Raw genomic sequence first — 15,054 nt, forward strand, 5'->3', positions numbered from 1 at the left:
GGTTTTTGGATCATACTCGTAAGACCAATATTTAAGTGACCATAGCTCTTTCAGCAGGCGGCGCGGGTGCCATGTGGTAGTAGTACCGTTGGGCGGATTCTGACCAGGGCGGGCTGGGGTTCCATCGGTCCATGGATTCAGGACCTTCCAGCGCTGGGCGGGAGCGCTTTGGACTCGGGTATTCCATACCTGGGGGGCGGAGAAGTTTATGTGTTATTAAATTGGTAAAAAGTAGTAAAGCTAGACGACAGATACTACAGGGTTTTGATAATTAACAATAGGTAGAAAAAGGACATGAATATGTTTTCATTTCAATTGGGAAATCATCGACATCCACTAGGTACGAGGGTATATAGAATATAGATTGATGGTCGATAGGGAGGCACTATAAGACACTTAACATGGAAGCGATAAAATCCACTTTCGGTTTTTTAGTTATTTTAATTTCAGAAAATGTGCGTGTAGCACAATTTCCCTAAATTATCCTGAAAAACATTCAAGTTGCCAACATTCCCGTACCGTCAACACTAGTAGTCGCGCACTCGGTAGTCGCGTAGTTGTACCGCTGGTAGTCGTAGTAGTCTCGCTTGGCGGCGTGTGGCGGGTACAGGAACATGTTGCCGTGGACCACCAGCTCCGGCGCCGGCTCGTAGTGGTGCGGGGATCTGGGGACAACGGGGTGGATTACTGTACCTTCTCTACATACATGTATATTCTAACTAATATCAAACTAATATTATAAATTCGAAAGTAACTCTGTATGTCTGTCTGTTACTCTTTCACGCCCAAACTACTGAACGGATTTGAACGAAATTTGGTATACAGATAGTGTAGACCCTGAGAAAGAACAAAGGCTACTTTTTATTGCAAAATTCCCACAGTTTTATTTTTAAGGCGAAGCGAAGCTTGCGGAAATAGTTAGTATTCTGTAAAGCTCAAAACTAACAGTGATTGGAGAGTTTAATAGATTTGCCACCAGTTTGGATACATTAAATTAATCTTTCTAACATTATAAAGGTGAAAATTTTGTAAGTATGGATGGAGAGAATAATGGATGTTGGTTATTAGATACTCTTTCAAGGGAAAACGACACACCTGATGTTTATGGCGTGAAGCTGAAATCCTAGATTAAAACATAAGCTTCTTTTGATCCCGGAATTTCCATGGGAAAAAGCCTTTTTTCTAAGAAAATATTGCGAGAAAAGCTAGTTGATGCATAAAAAGCTCGTTATAGTGACGAGATGAACGTACAAGTATTGTTAATTGTAAGTAGGTGGGTTCCAGCTCCAAACACTTAATAAATATGGTAATGAAAGGTGTCAAATGAGACTGCGGCGCAGGAGGGTTACTCTATACTGACAAAAACGAACGAACGTGAGCTTTCGTGCAATCGGCACGTTTAATACAACGAGATAGAGTCGTGTCCGGAACTTAGTTTTTCGTCATATAGAGTGACCCCCCAGGCAGACGCCTGCCGACCTGTGACGTTGACAGATTGACAGATTACCCGAGTGGCCTAAAGTGGCCTTGTGAACACGTGTTTGTTTAAGTTTCACCATGGTTAAACTGGAGATAATTATGTTTGTTTAATTCGTTGTTCGGTTGTTTAGTATTTTCCTTCCGAGGTTTAGTAGGTATAGGCTAAGATACCTATGGATAAATAGTTTCTCAGTCCATTTTAAAGAAAATAGAGTTAGATGGATAAATAGGTGTCGATATTAGAAAGACAAAAGGAAAACATAAAAACTTTTTTTACGTTCACGTACCTATACGTTACACTTTGTTGCTTGGATCTTTGCTTGCAGGTTGGATCTTTAGTGCAAGATTTATGTGATAAATAGCGTATTTATTTCCATAGTACTTATATAAATATATCGGGCGACTTACCAAAATTTTAACTCATTTACTATTAATATTTAAATATGGTAGGTAACTATGGTGTCGCAATATTTTGGTAAGTACCTACTTGCTATAGATGGTGTTTGAAAGATTAATCATTTTCGGCGTGCGGCATTAATTATAAATGCTAAGGCCATGAATACTCCAAACAGTACCTCCTACTTAAATTTAAAAAAATAAGAACTTTGAATTTTAAAGTTAGTATTCCACGTATTTAAAGTATTAATACGAGTGACTTTGTTTAGTTATGACCTAGCTAAGCTAAGCTGAACCTCAATAAAAAAAAACAAAAATATTTGGTTGAAAAATGAAAACTAACCTTTCTTCACTAATAGTAGACTGCGGCGAATGCGTAGAGTAGTCCACTGGTCCTCGATCCGAGTACACCTTTTCACAATTCATGTATCCTTCATCGACCTTCTGCCCAGTATAGCTTGGCCCCTGCATGTAGCCAGGGTATTCCTCCGGGACGCTCTCGACGTAGGGATACGACTCCTGGTAGGGGTCTTGGTAACATGGTTCTCTTCTGAAGAACTTCTGGCAGCGGGGGTCCAGCATGCCACACGGCTGGTTCTGGTAACCGTAGAATTGGTACAGCCAAGAGTTGGACATCATTATTGTGGCTTCTTCTTCACTGTAAGGAAAATTTTAATGGTTAGCTATGGTACGTTGCTTATTGTCTACCGATGATGACGATTCGTTTGTTTAAGTAGATGGCTATAGTAGCTGTAGAATCCAAAATGTAACTTAATGTATCAAGCAAATATTGCATGGGTTTTCAGGAAAATAGACCTAACAGACTGACTGGAGATTCCTACCTATAGACAGCAACTAGGCGTGGAAGATTTACCCCCTTATTCATAGAAAAATTACAAAACGTTTTAGCTGTAGAACTGTTTAGTCCCAGTCTGTGAAAGAACAATTTGTTGTTTGTCAGAGAGGGGCAAAAACTACCGTGAAGAAGAAATATTTGAAGGTTCTCGCTTCCAATTACCTCAACACCTGATTAGTAGCAACAATAAGTTGCCGTGGCGTGTCTGTGGCCTCCTTCACTTGTAGCACGATGTGTGCCCACAGGAACCCGCCGCCGCGCCGCTGCAGCCGCGCCAACAGGATGCAGCACTTGTCCTGCTCTGATTGGGTTACTGGAAGAAGATTGTTGGGGTTAAAAAGCTGATCAAGATAGGCTGTATCTCAGTTTTAAAGATTCATAGTTGTCATGTCAGTAGGTATATGTGAGGTTTTAAAAAAATATAGTTGTCAGTATGTGTGATTTCGAAGGATAGATGAATCTACAGGATCGATTTTAGAAATATTGCTACTATAGTAGCTAATTTAATCATCATGATGCAAATAATTATCCTCCCCATTTGACATTATACAGTCGGACTTTACCTATAGGATCGCATCAGAAAAGAGGTAAATCGTCTTAAATATAATCGGCTATAATGTGGCAAGTTACTTGGCGACCCTCCTTGCGGGGTGAAAGAAGTGGCGGGGGCGAGGTAGCACGACATGCTACACACGTAGAAAAGTGTGCCCGGATTAATCTCGCGATAGCTTGTAACTATTTCTGACGTAAGTAAAATTTTATTCTATGAGTGTTCCCGTAAATGTCTTTAGCTTAAAATTTATAGTTTGACAGCATTGAAATTTGGATGTTTACCTTCAGAATATCTACCAATTTGAATTTATTTATGTAAAAGTGTTTTATTTTATAAATCAATTTTCATGTCACTTTCATGTTCACTCTCTGTTTGAACTTGTTCATCGTCGTCGTCATCCTCATCTTCATCATCGTTTTCATTAACTTCAATTATAAATCTAAGACAAAAACCAAAAAACATTATACCTACTTTGAAGTATAATGTACTAGAGTACTTACGCCAGTCATATTAGTTCAGTGTACACCTATAATATTTTATGTTTAATTTACATTAAATTATAAATAAACAATAACATACCTGTCCACATGGAAGTAGAAAAAAAGAAATCTTTTTTTCTACTTCCATGCCTGTCCAATACATCGTCAAATACTCTATCAGATTTATAATATTCGTCTTAATTTTTTATGACATGGTCGTCACAATTTCTCCACTTTTCAGGCGAATAATTAGAGAAAAGCAACTCAAAGTCTTTTATCTCTTTATATAAGTTAGAGTCCATCGACGTTCTTGCGAGCTCGCCCTTCACGTACCGCCACACAAGTTCAACAGGATTTAATTCCAGGTGGTATGGGGGTAGGCGAAGCACGATATGACCATTTTCTTTCAAAATTTCATCAATTTTGTAATTTTTCTCTGTGTTTTGCTCATTAATTACTTTCATTAAATCACATAAATTTTGGTTGCTTTCCTAGTTACAAGAACTGACAACTGACGCACTGTCATATGGACTCTTCGTCTTTGTTGTTTACTTTTTCGTATCTGACTGCGCAGTACCAACCTTTAGCCGCGTAGCATGACTGATCCGGTACGCTGTTCTACAAGAAGCCCCTATATTGAGACATTATACGATTTGTTGTTTTTAACGTTATTTTGTTGACGAATTATAGATACCTAATAATAATATTAAAAAGGCCTCAACACTCATCCTAAGACTAATGGTCTCAGGATCAATGATCTCATGTGGGTCGCACTCAAATTATGACAGACTATATAAGACATGTGGCCGCCTCGGCTGCGCGGCCGATACTGCCGTAACAATGACATGCAGTGCACGCGTTGCCCTTTACCGCTACCCCTCCCGCTACCCGCTGTCGTCTTGGGTACCTCGTCCCCTCCGCGTCTGTCACCCCGCAAGGAGGGTCGCCAAGCAACTTGCCAATCTATACCAGCATTAAATGACTGACACTCTCGACTCCATCACAATCGTTTTATCCCATATTATTTGTTATTGCTTCTTTATTCAAAATTTAAAGTAACTTACTAAGTCTATGTTTGGCCTGCGCCTCCCGCAGACTGTCGCAGTGCAGCAGCTGGTACCACGACACGTCCGTCAGCTCGGACCGCTTCCAGCCGAGGTACCACTCGCCACTGGGGGAAGGGAGAGCATTAGACAATGAAAATAGATCATCTCTAAGATTTACAGGATACCGATGTGGCATTTTTTCTGTAAGTTCTAAAATGTCTGCCACAACAAGAAGCGTCATCAGTTTACAAAACCATCAAGCATCATCAGTTTACTTTTACTGGTAAAATACGAGTGACATAAAAGTCTGAATTGATAAAGGGGCGGAAGAATGAAGGTCTTACTTGGAGTCGATGTGCAGTATCTTCATGTCCATGGCGTGCACGGTGGTGAAGACGTTGGTGGCGCCGAGCACGACGCACTCGCGCGTCTCCGGCATCGCCAGCGGACAGCACGCGCACACGAACACCGGCTCATTGCGCGAGCACAGCGGCAGGTACGACACGAAGTGGCCCCTCACTAGCACCACCTGCAACACACACTACATACAGACACACACACACACACACAAACACACACACACTCTACATACAGACACACACACACTACACATAAACAGGCATATCCACAGGGTGACGCTGTAGAGGACCAATGGAGGAATCTGTGAAGATGCCTACTGGAGTCGCAGCCTGATGGAATGACTAGTGTTGTGGTGCTCATTGGCAGGGGACTATGTCTAAGTATGTCTAGCAGTGCACAATCATTGTTAGCTGATATTACCTTTTGGTCTCCAAATCGCATTTGTCTTCTAGCATTTCTTGAGACGTTCATTCTACAGAAGAAGTGTCTAGTCTTTGGTACATTTTCGGTTTCGCCGTCGGCGCCTCTGTTCAGCTCTTGTTGAACTGTTTGGTGGTCTTGTCTATCTATTATGTCGTATACACTGTCTCCGTGAATTAGAAGATCTTCCTGAAAGTTACACGAAGTTTATTTTAGAAATCCTTCTATTGTTGAGTTATTTTGATACTACATTATTTCAGTCAGTATTAAGTATATAATATATTTCTACAAACCATTGAATGTCCTAAGTATTCGGCAGCATTTTCAGAAATATACAACAGTTTTCCGTTCTGCGTCATCATCATCATAAATCCGTTCATAGCCTGAAACAAAACATTGTAACGTTACTTATCTACCTTTTATAGCGCAACTAAAAGACACTCGTAAAAGAATAGAAGAAAAATACCTTAGAAAATCCGATATTTGGTGTAGCCGGTGCTTGTTCTTGATACTGATAAGTCAAATCGTGACTTTTGAACACTAAAACAAAAGAAAGACAGAGTTATGAGTGAAATAATAGCTGGAGCAGATAAGATAGTGGACTAAATGCATTTTAAACGTCTTAATACGAGACCTTTCGTGACTGGGGGTGATGCTGAAGTTTGGGAGACGACCTAAGGGAGATGTGTGGTCTGATAATGAGTTACGTGACGTTTTTGCTAAACATTTAGAGCATGGGAGCGGGTGAAAAGTCCCCTCATGGGAAGCAAAGTTTAAGGTTGATTTGACGCTGATTGTCTGAATGGTACTGTCACGAATGTTGTTACTTTAACGTCCACTAATTAGTTTGAAAGTTTATGTCGTTTGTGATATGAAATGTTGGATTTGCATTTTATTTAGGTACACTTTTATGTTTTGCAACATTTACAACTTAGACTTCATTTTTGAGAAGTCTACTGGCACGATACTTACGGTACCTATAAAATATAATATGTACCCTCTCTCAACGGTGACAAACCTCCTCTAGCTGTTACTTTTATCACCAACTAGATATATAATACTCACACTGCTGAAAGTAGTTCATCTTCCTCACGTAGACACACACCAGCGCCATCAGCTGCAGCTGCGACAGCCTCTGTCTGGTGGACGGCGGCAGTGGCAGCAGGTCGCGCAGTTTGGAGATCTCTGCGTTGATGAGATCCCGGCGCATCCACGGCAGTCGGTGACTGACACTCTCACCACGGTAGCAAACCCTATCTCTAATTTTGCCAATGACACGATAAGAAGAAGAAGAATACTTACACTGTTGGAAGTAGTTCATCTTCCTCACATACACACACACTAGTGCCATCAGCTGCAGCTGTGAGAGCCTCTGTCTGGTGGACGGCGGCAGCGGCAGCAGGTCGCGCAGGTTGGAGATTTCCGCGTTGATGAGGTCCCGGCGCATCTTGCTGGCGCCCTTCGTCGACTTTGTCGGCTCGAACCTGCGCGGGAGTTGGGAATTAACATGTTTAATTTGACAGTTGCATGTATGTGTTGCATAAGTTGTTGAAGTACTTTTGTAAGGTATTCTTTTCATACTCATCATTCTGTTATTTTATATCCATTAGGCTCACTCTCGTCCTTAAAAGACATTCGATTTAGAGTTAAAAACTGAAGTATTCTATAAACTTAGGTTTTAGGGGGTCCATTAAAAATTTACCCCCTTATTCATAAAAAAGTTAGTGGACGCTTTAACTTTTTAACTGTTCTGTTAATCTCTAACAGAGAACAATTTGTTCTTTAGGAAAGGGACAAAACAGTTCAATAGCTAAAGCGTTCACTAACTTTTTATGAATAAGGGGGTTACAATATAAATTTTCATAATAAAGATACATCTAAGTAAGTACATAAATGTAGGAACTGAATAGATAACTACTTACTATTAACAAGAACGTACATATATAAATAATTCTAACACCAACATTACATGCAGATATTACAAACTGATACTTTCTGCAGCACCGATAAAAAGGACACCGCATGAATACATATGAGCACATCCTTTTTAATCGCGGAGACCTATTATAAAACAATTTTCCGTCCTCCGAGAAATGTCCATAATGTATTAAGTAGTGGTGAATATTCTTCTATTCATAGACAATACGCGGATATAGGGTTCCGGACAGGTGCCGGCGGGGGCTTTGTTGTTTTATTTTGTATTAAACAGCCGCTTTCTCTTTGATATGCTGAAGTGAGCTGTGATATGTAAGAAAGCTTTGTAGGTATTGGAAACGTGAATATGATATGAGTTTTATGAAGAAAATGGCTCCTATCGTATACTTAAGTACTCAATTAATTTAATTAGTGTATGTGACAAGTAGTAGCAGAAGCATATTGGCAGACTCCGAAATACCCATGAATACGTGTCATGCATAAATTAAACAATTGTTATATAGATTTATTCTATTTATTTATTTTAATTTATTGCATGGAAAACCAACAGCTTTATACTAATAACAAGTTAATCTTATTTAAACATAAATAGACGAAAAGCTAATTATAGGTTTTCGCATATGGAGACGATATAACAATAACAACACATACTCACCTAATAATAAATTCTACTTAGATTATACTTATGCTACTTATTTATTTGGTATCTATTACGTACTAAAGTTAGTTATAATATGTTTTCTAATAGAACATAAGCTGCCGCTAAAGAGGTCCACACTATTACTATTACACATCTGGTTAAAAGTATTACTAGCTCTTACTAAGAATGAATTTTGTCTGTAGTTGCCGTTACATTGAGGAATACTAAGAAGCGGTCTGTTACGCGTTCTTCGCCACGGAACTCTTAAACCAAGTTTACCTAGCAGATCCGGACAGTCAACGTAACCTCGAAATATTTTAATTAAATAAATTATATCGCTGATATCCCTTCTTAATTTAAGAGGAAGCAAGTGAAGTTTGATACATTTACATTCGTAACTTGAATCAATAAGTTTGAATTTAAAGCCGAGATACCTAATAAACCTTTTTTGGATACGTTCAAGTCTGTCGATATAATTATCATACTGTGATTCCAGATCTGGGAAGCATACTCAAGGTGGCTTCGGACATAGGCGCAGTATAATATTTTAACTGTCTTCATGCATTTGAACCGTTTGTTAGTCGTATACCTCGAAATCAAAAAATCCTTATAGCTTTTCACCTATTCGCATTTCGCTGTGATGTCAAAATTTCTGAATAGATTTTTATTCTTGTAGTATAATTTTTGATCGCTACTCACAATTGTCTGAAAAATTCATCGTAGATTTACTTTCCTGCCTGTCTTCACTGTAGTCGCTTTTCACCTTGATAGATATTTGTTTGTAATGCGTTATTACATATCGTGATATTTCTTTTAAGCACTATAACCGCTAGTATACGGCTGTAACAACGAGGTCACAGGGCGAACGTTATTATCTTTATTTTGTTACCTATAAATTACACTCCAGTGGTATAACCAATACACTACACTACAACAATATGCGACCCAAATAAGATGCGACAAAAAATAATTAGTTGCTATTGAAAATATATGCAGCTTAATAAATAAGCTATTGATAATACATGCTACATCAAAATTTGCTACTGCTGTAAAAATCTGTTCAAAATATATGCTAGTAACAAAATATACTACCGATATTATACGCTACAACAAGAAACGCTATCGCGGCGAAATGCGAATAGGTGAAAAGCTACAAGTATTTTTTGATATACGACTAACAAATGATTGAACGGGCGAGAAGAACGTATTAAGAAACCGAGGGCCTTAGAAGCTTTTGTGATTATGCTATCGATATGTGAATCAAAAAGAAGCTTACTATCATGCACTACGCCAAGGTCTCTAATTTCTGATACGTTTGTAAGGCTCTGATTCTGAAGCATGTACGTACTCATATGTTTGTTGCCTTTTCGAGTGAATGAGATGTGAAAACATTTATCTACATTGATGTCGAGTTTATTATTGAGGCAGTACACACTAAGTCGATCTAGATCATCCTGCAGGAGTTCCTCATCAATTGAGTTATTTACAGCTTTGAAAATTTTCATGTCATCAGCAAACATTAGATATTCGGAATTACGAAAGCAATCATTGATGTCATTTATAAATATAATAAATAGAAGGGGCCCCAGAAGAGATCCTTGCGGAACACCAGATGGAATGTGTATCCACGAGGATGTAAAGCCATTTAAAACAACTGCTTGAGATCTTCCCGTGACATAAGATTGGAACCAGGAGAGCAATGCACCGGTAACACCTATTCTACTCAACTTTTTTAATAATAAACTATGGTCTATACTCTATACGATCAAATGCTTTACTATAGTCAGTGTAAATAACATCTACCTGACTACCACCATCCATTTTCTCGGTGACAAAGTCATTGAATAATAAATAGATGATTAATAAATCATAATATATGATATTAATATCATAATAATGATAATAATTGAAGTTTAAGCATATGTATAACTTTAACTTAAATCGCTTAGGCCATTGAGTAAATCTATGTTAGAATACAAAATGCCGGTACACCAATTCAGTCAATCACAGCGATTTTTTGTAAGTTCTGTATACTATTCTAGCAGTTCCCGCGAGCTTCGCTTCGCCTTAAAAAGTTTTCCCGTGGGAATTCCGGGATAAAAAGTAGCATATGTTCTTTCTTAGGGTGTAGACTATATGTATACCAAATTTCATTTAAATTCGTTCAGTAGTTTTGGCGTAAAAGAGTAACAGACAGACAGACAGACACAGTTACTTTCGCATTTATAATATTAGTTAGGATTAGTTTGTATGTTTTTAACAACTTTAGTATCTAGTGGTAGAGTATTTAAAAGGTGCTGAAAGGCTGCGCGGGTGCAGGATCGTATTAGAACGACGCGCGCGCACTTACAGCGGAAGCATCGATTTATTTATCACCTTATTTTGTTGCGCGTATTTACGCGGAATGCATATTGTTAATGCTGTGAGAAAGATCCGATGAGAAATATTGATTTTGTATGACATACGCAGTGCATAGTCGCCGGACAAATCAGGAATAGATAAATTGCATTTGTTTCCCCGTATGTCTATTATGTGGATATTAAATTTAACTAAAACTAATTTGAATCTGTGATGATAGGTTGGTAAGTGAATTAGAATTTGTTATCACCTGTGAATTAGCTTTTTTAACTCTAGAACTTTCTGCTCTGGCTGCGACTTGAAAATACTAAGTGCAACTAAATGACTGTGTAGATTAGAATATTGTGTAAACTAATAATACATTTCAAAACATGTAGTTTAAAACCAAAACAGAATTTCTTCGTAGATAGATAGATAATTCTTTATTGCACACAAGGTACATAGTAACCCTTTACCTCCAAATATAAATAGTACGAGTAATGCGGAACTACCCCTGCGCAGTAGATACTCGCCTGCCTGCGCGTGCGCGGCCTCTTTGATCTCACCTGGGAGTCCTTTTTGTATCATTCCGATTTTTTCTACGGTGTTAAACCCGTGTGGATCGTGATTTTTGACCTAAGTTATAAAAATAAATCATAGGAGTGTTTTGTTTTTTAGGAAAAAGTATTTTTAGATTTTTATTTGTTACGGCTGTAACTATTAATTACTGCTGTATGAAATGACATCAATTAAAATAACCATAATTTTAAACGGTTTTGGCCTGATTTCGCGATACTTGGTTAGACCATGACAAGGGATTAGTTATAATATCAATTATACGTCATCTTCATATTAAATTCTTGACTGATGTTTCAAAAGTCAACAACTAATCCCTTGTTATGATCTAACCGAGTATGACCAAACTTGGGCTTAAGTAGCTGTTTTTTGACAAATCATGGCTACACAGCAATCGACGAATGCACCAGTGCACCCATAGACAAATCAGTCTACATTAAAATACCATGGGTGAAACTTACAGGGCGAACCCGACGCAACCCAGTTTGTTTGTTTCAAGTGATTAAGTTTTTTTTTGTTTCTATTCGGACCTACTTATTATGATTGTGGGAATGAAGAGTGACTGATGATGAGGTGGCTCAACATTCGTCATTAATTTGTTATATCACGCTGTTCTTGTGTATTTATGTTATTGTTGTTTTATTGGGTTACCGAAGATCAATAAATTAATACATTGAAGTTCTATCCCACGCCACTGCATGTATATTTAGATTATGTGGGATGATTTTTTATCAGTTAGCTTCCCGTTAGCAGTTCAATGTACTAAATCTTTCGTTAACGTTAACGTTACAAAATTTCATCTTGTAAGTGTAAGTAATATGAGTATTCTCAATAGTCAAAGATAAATTGTCACTAATTTTGTGATCGGCAGAGAACCGAATCGCCTATAATTGGGTGACTTAGTACAATTCAATAATACAGTATTTTGCCCACGCCGCGCGCCGTAAGTATGTAGGTACTTGAGCTTTTTTTATCCCATCCTACTAATATTACATATATGTAAAGGCGAAACTTTGTCAGTGTATATGTTTGTTACTTCTTCACGTCAAAATGGCATGGATTTAGCTGACACCCTGAATTAACACATAGGCTACTTTTTATCGCGGAATTTCCACTGAAAAACTCACGGGACAGCTAGTTGATAATAATAAATTATTTTTAGCATAAGAAAAAATACATTTATAAATGACTCAACTCTACAAGTAAAAAACGACTCTACGATTTGATTCCCTTTAAACTCGAATTAAAATACCGAAAATGTCTGAAATAACTCCCTAATAGCTCTCGGATGAATGAGTCGCTCCATTGACTAAACTCGCCGTGACAATAGTTCCACGCCTCCACTGTAAGGGACAAAATATTTGAAATTCCGTGTTTTTCATCTTATAAACGTGAACTACGATTTGAGAAAAGTGTAGACTTGGATTAGTATGCGCTAGGAATCGAATGACCAAAGTATGTATAAAATGGTCGGTTAAGATTTTAGATACCAAAATGTTAGGTACTCTACTGAACATACCCCCGTATAGCCAACTTATTTTGACAACGATTTTCGGATTAAAAATGAATTGAATTCGACACTAATCACTCGTAAAAGTTACTTAGTTTTGACATTGTGATAACGTCCCAGGTTTTGTCTAGTTCTCAAAATAAATTTAACTAAGTATTAACAAAAACATTAATTAAAAAGATACGTTTAGCGTGATTGTTGTATGTGTATACGTCCCAGGTTTTGTCTAGTTCTCAAAATAAATTTAACTAAGTATTAACAAAAACATTAATTAAAAAGATACGTTTAGCGTGATTGTTGTATGTGTATACGTCCCAGGTTTTGTCTAGTTCTCAAAATAAATTTAACTAAGTATTAACAAAAACATTAATTAAAAGATACGTTTAGCGTGATTGTTGTATGTGTATACGTCCCAGGTTTTGTCTAGTTCTCAAAATAAATTTAACTAAGTATTAACAAAAACATTAATTAAAAGATACGATTAGCGTGATTGTTGTATACGTGTATCTTATTAATACCAAAAGTGAGTAAGTTGTTTTGTCCCATATTTGTCAAAGAAGGCGTGGAAATGAAAATAAAAGTATACGTTTTCAGAAGTTTCTACTTGCAACACTGTGTTGTGTTGTGACGTTTCACGTATTTATTTGCGGTATAAATTATCACATTCCACGTCAATATTATTGAAACAATGACTTTGTTATGGTGGTTAAAATTGTTTATTTTCAGAATTAACAATATTTTACCTAGGTACTTATATTACCTACCTTTGTAGGTACCTCATGTAACTGGGTAGTACCAATTAGTACCTATTAGTATAGTTATATTTAACTAGTTTTTTTGCTTGCCTCGCTTCGCTTTACATTAATTACAATATTATCCCGTGGGCACTTAGAGATTAATAGCAAATTTTATAAAAAACTGATTTTAAGTAAGTTTCTATAATTATTTTGCGAACAAATATACACATTGTGTGATGTGATAAAAATTGTATAGGAACGCTTTTCTTAGTTTAACTTGTGGCTGTTTTGAAATAATCATAATTGGGCAACCGATACTGCACCGTGGCGGTCACGAACTGTTTATATTTATTTATTGTTGATATGATGATGATCATAAGCTTAATCAAAAAGTTCACGCTTGGGAACTTACTAATTTCAAAAATTCGTGTCCAATATTGTATTCTTATGTATGTATGTATGTATTAAACTTATATCTAAAATTTGTTTGATTTAGGTTTTATTTATCATTGGTTTAAGATATACTTTATCTCATCGTAATTTCGTAAAAAGGTACATTTCGATGATGATATCATTGAACATTTATTAATTGTGAGATCATCCATTCAGCTTTAATTTATGGCGGTGGGGAGAGGTCCTTAAATATCATAATTACAGTATTTAATCCGTTAGCTAGTTAAAAGTTGTAATAAACGTATCAAAATATATTTATAGAATTATTAATAATATATATAGTATATAGGCAACTATACAATCAACTAAAAACCTCTTTCAGTCCGGCGCAGCATGGTTTTCTTCGGGGTCGGTCTACAGTTTCCAATCTTATACTTTTTAATAACTTTATTACTGAGCAAATGGATTCCGGCAATCAGGTAGTTGCTGTTGAGATGTTGGGCGCTTGGAGTAGTGAAATGAATAACGCGTCGTGTCTAACGGTAGTAAACTCTCCCTTTAATAATATCATAATTAATTACTCTATTAAAACTTCAACATTTCCGGATCCGTGGAAAATTGCACTGGTTAGTCCTATACCCAAAATACCTACTCCGAGTCATTACAAAGACCTACGTCCGATAAGTTTGCTATCATGCATGTCAAAGATTCTAGAAAAAGCTGTGTATAACCAAATGTCCCACTACCTGGAGGTTAATGGTATTCTGCCTGATGTACAGTCCGGTTTTCGTCGAGGCCGCAGCACCTCTTCTGCCCTAATTGACGTGGTAGATAATATACTGGCTTCCGCGGACAAGGGTATGTCCACCATTCTCACTTTGTTGGATTTTTCCCGCGCTTTTGACACTATCAATGTTCCGCTGCTGATCGCAAAGTTGACATACTATGGTTTTGATGCTAATACGGTCAAATGGTTTTACAGCTACCTAGATAAACGCTCACAAATAGTTAAGCTTAGGAAATGTGATGGCAATACAGTTGCGTCTGCTGAGTATCCAGTATCCAGAGGAGTCCCACAAGGATCTACTTTAGGACCACTGCTATTTATCCTTTACGCTAGCGATATCACCAACGAAATTGTAAATTGCAAATACCATATCTATGCTGATGACCTACAATTATATCTATCGGGATCCCCATCTAACGTTAACAATACTTGTGATCTTATAAACCAGGACTTAGACCGTATTGCAACTTGGTCTAACAAAAATTTTTTGAAACTTAATCCTGACAAGTCAAAATATATTGTAATTGGCTCAAGGAAACAAGTTCAAATT

The 15,054-nt window shown here is 37.3% G+C and overlaps 1 protein-coding gene and 1 long non-coding RNA gene across 2 annotated transcripts in view; one reads left to right on the forward strand and one right to left on the reverse strand.

Moving 5' to 3' along the window:
• The window catches only part of LOC105387518 (neuronal PAS domain-containing protein 4), a 22,692-nt gene continuing 7,638 nt past the window's right edge, over positions 1-15,054 (reverse strand). The window contains exons 2-11 of the mRNA XM_048622104.1: positions 6,892-7,073; positions 6,056-6,129; positions 5,883-5,972; positions 5,590-5,778; positions 5,154-5,338; positions 4,828-4,934; positions 2,894-3,044; positions 2,219-2,533; positions 520-665; positions 1-189 (exon numbers count right to left, since the gene is read on the reverse strand). Of these exons, the coding sequence (XP_048478061.1) occupies positions 32-189; positions 520-665; positions 2,219-2,533; positions 2,894-3,044; positions 4,828-4,934; positions 5,154-5,338; positions 5,590-5,778; positions 5,883-5,972; positions 6,056-6,129; positions 6,892-7,073 (1,597 nt within the window). The 3' untranslated portion in view covers positions 1-31. The remainder of the gene's footprint in view (positions 190-519; positions 666-2,218; positions 2,534-2,893; positions 3,045-4,827; positions 4,935-5,153; positions 5,339-5,589; positions 5,779-5,882; positions 5,973-6,055; positions 6,130-6,891; positions 7,074-15,054) is intronic.
• LOC125488743 overlaps positions 8,739-15,054 on the forward strand; it is a 20,802-nt gene continuing 14,486 nt past the window's right edge. The window contains exon 1 of the long non-coding RNA XR_007266457.1: positions 8,739-8,945. This is a non-coding gene — a long non-coding RNA (uncharacterized LOC125488743). The remainder of the gene's footprint in view (positions 8,946-15,054) is intronic.

Source organism: Plutella xylostella, chromosome 7 (genome assembly GCF_932276165.1).
Source record: "Plutella xylostella chromosome 7, ilPluXylo3.1, whole genome shotgun sequence".
Lineage (NCBI taxonomy): Eukaryota > Metazoa > Arthropoda > Insecta > Lepidoptera > Plutellidae > Plutella > Plutella xylostella.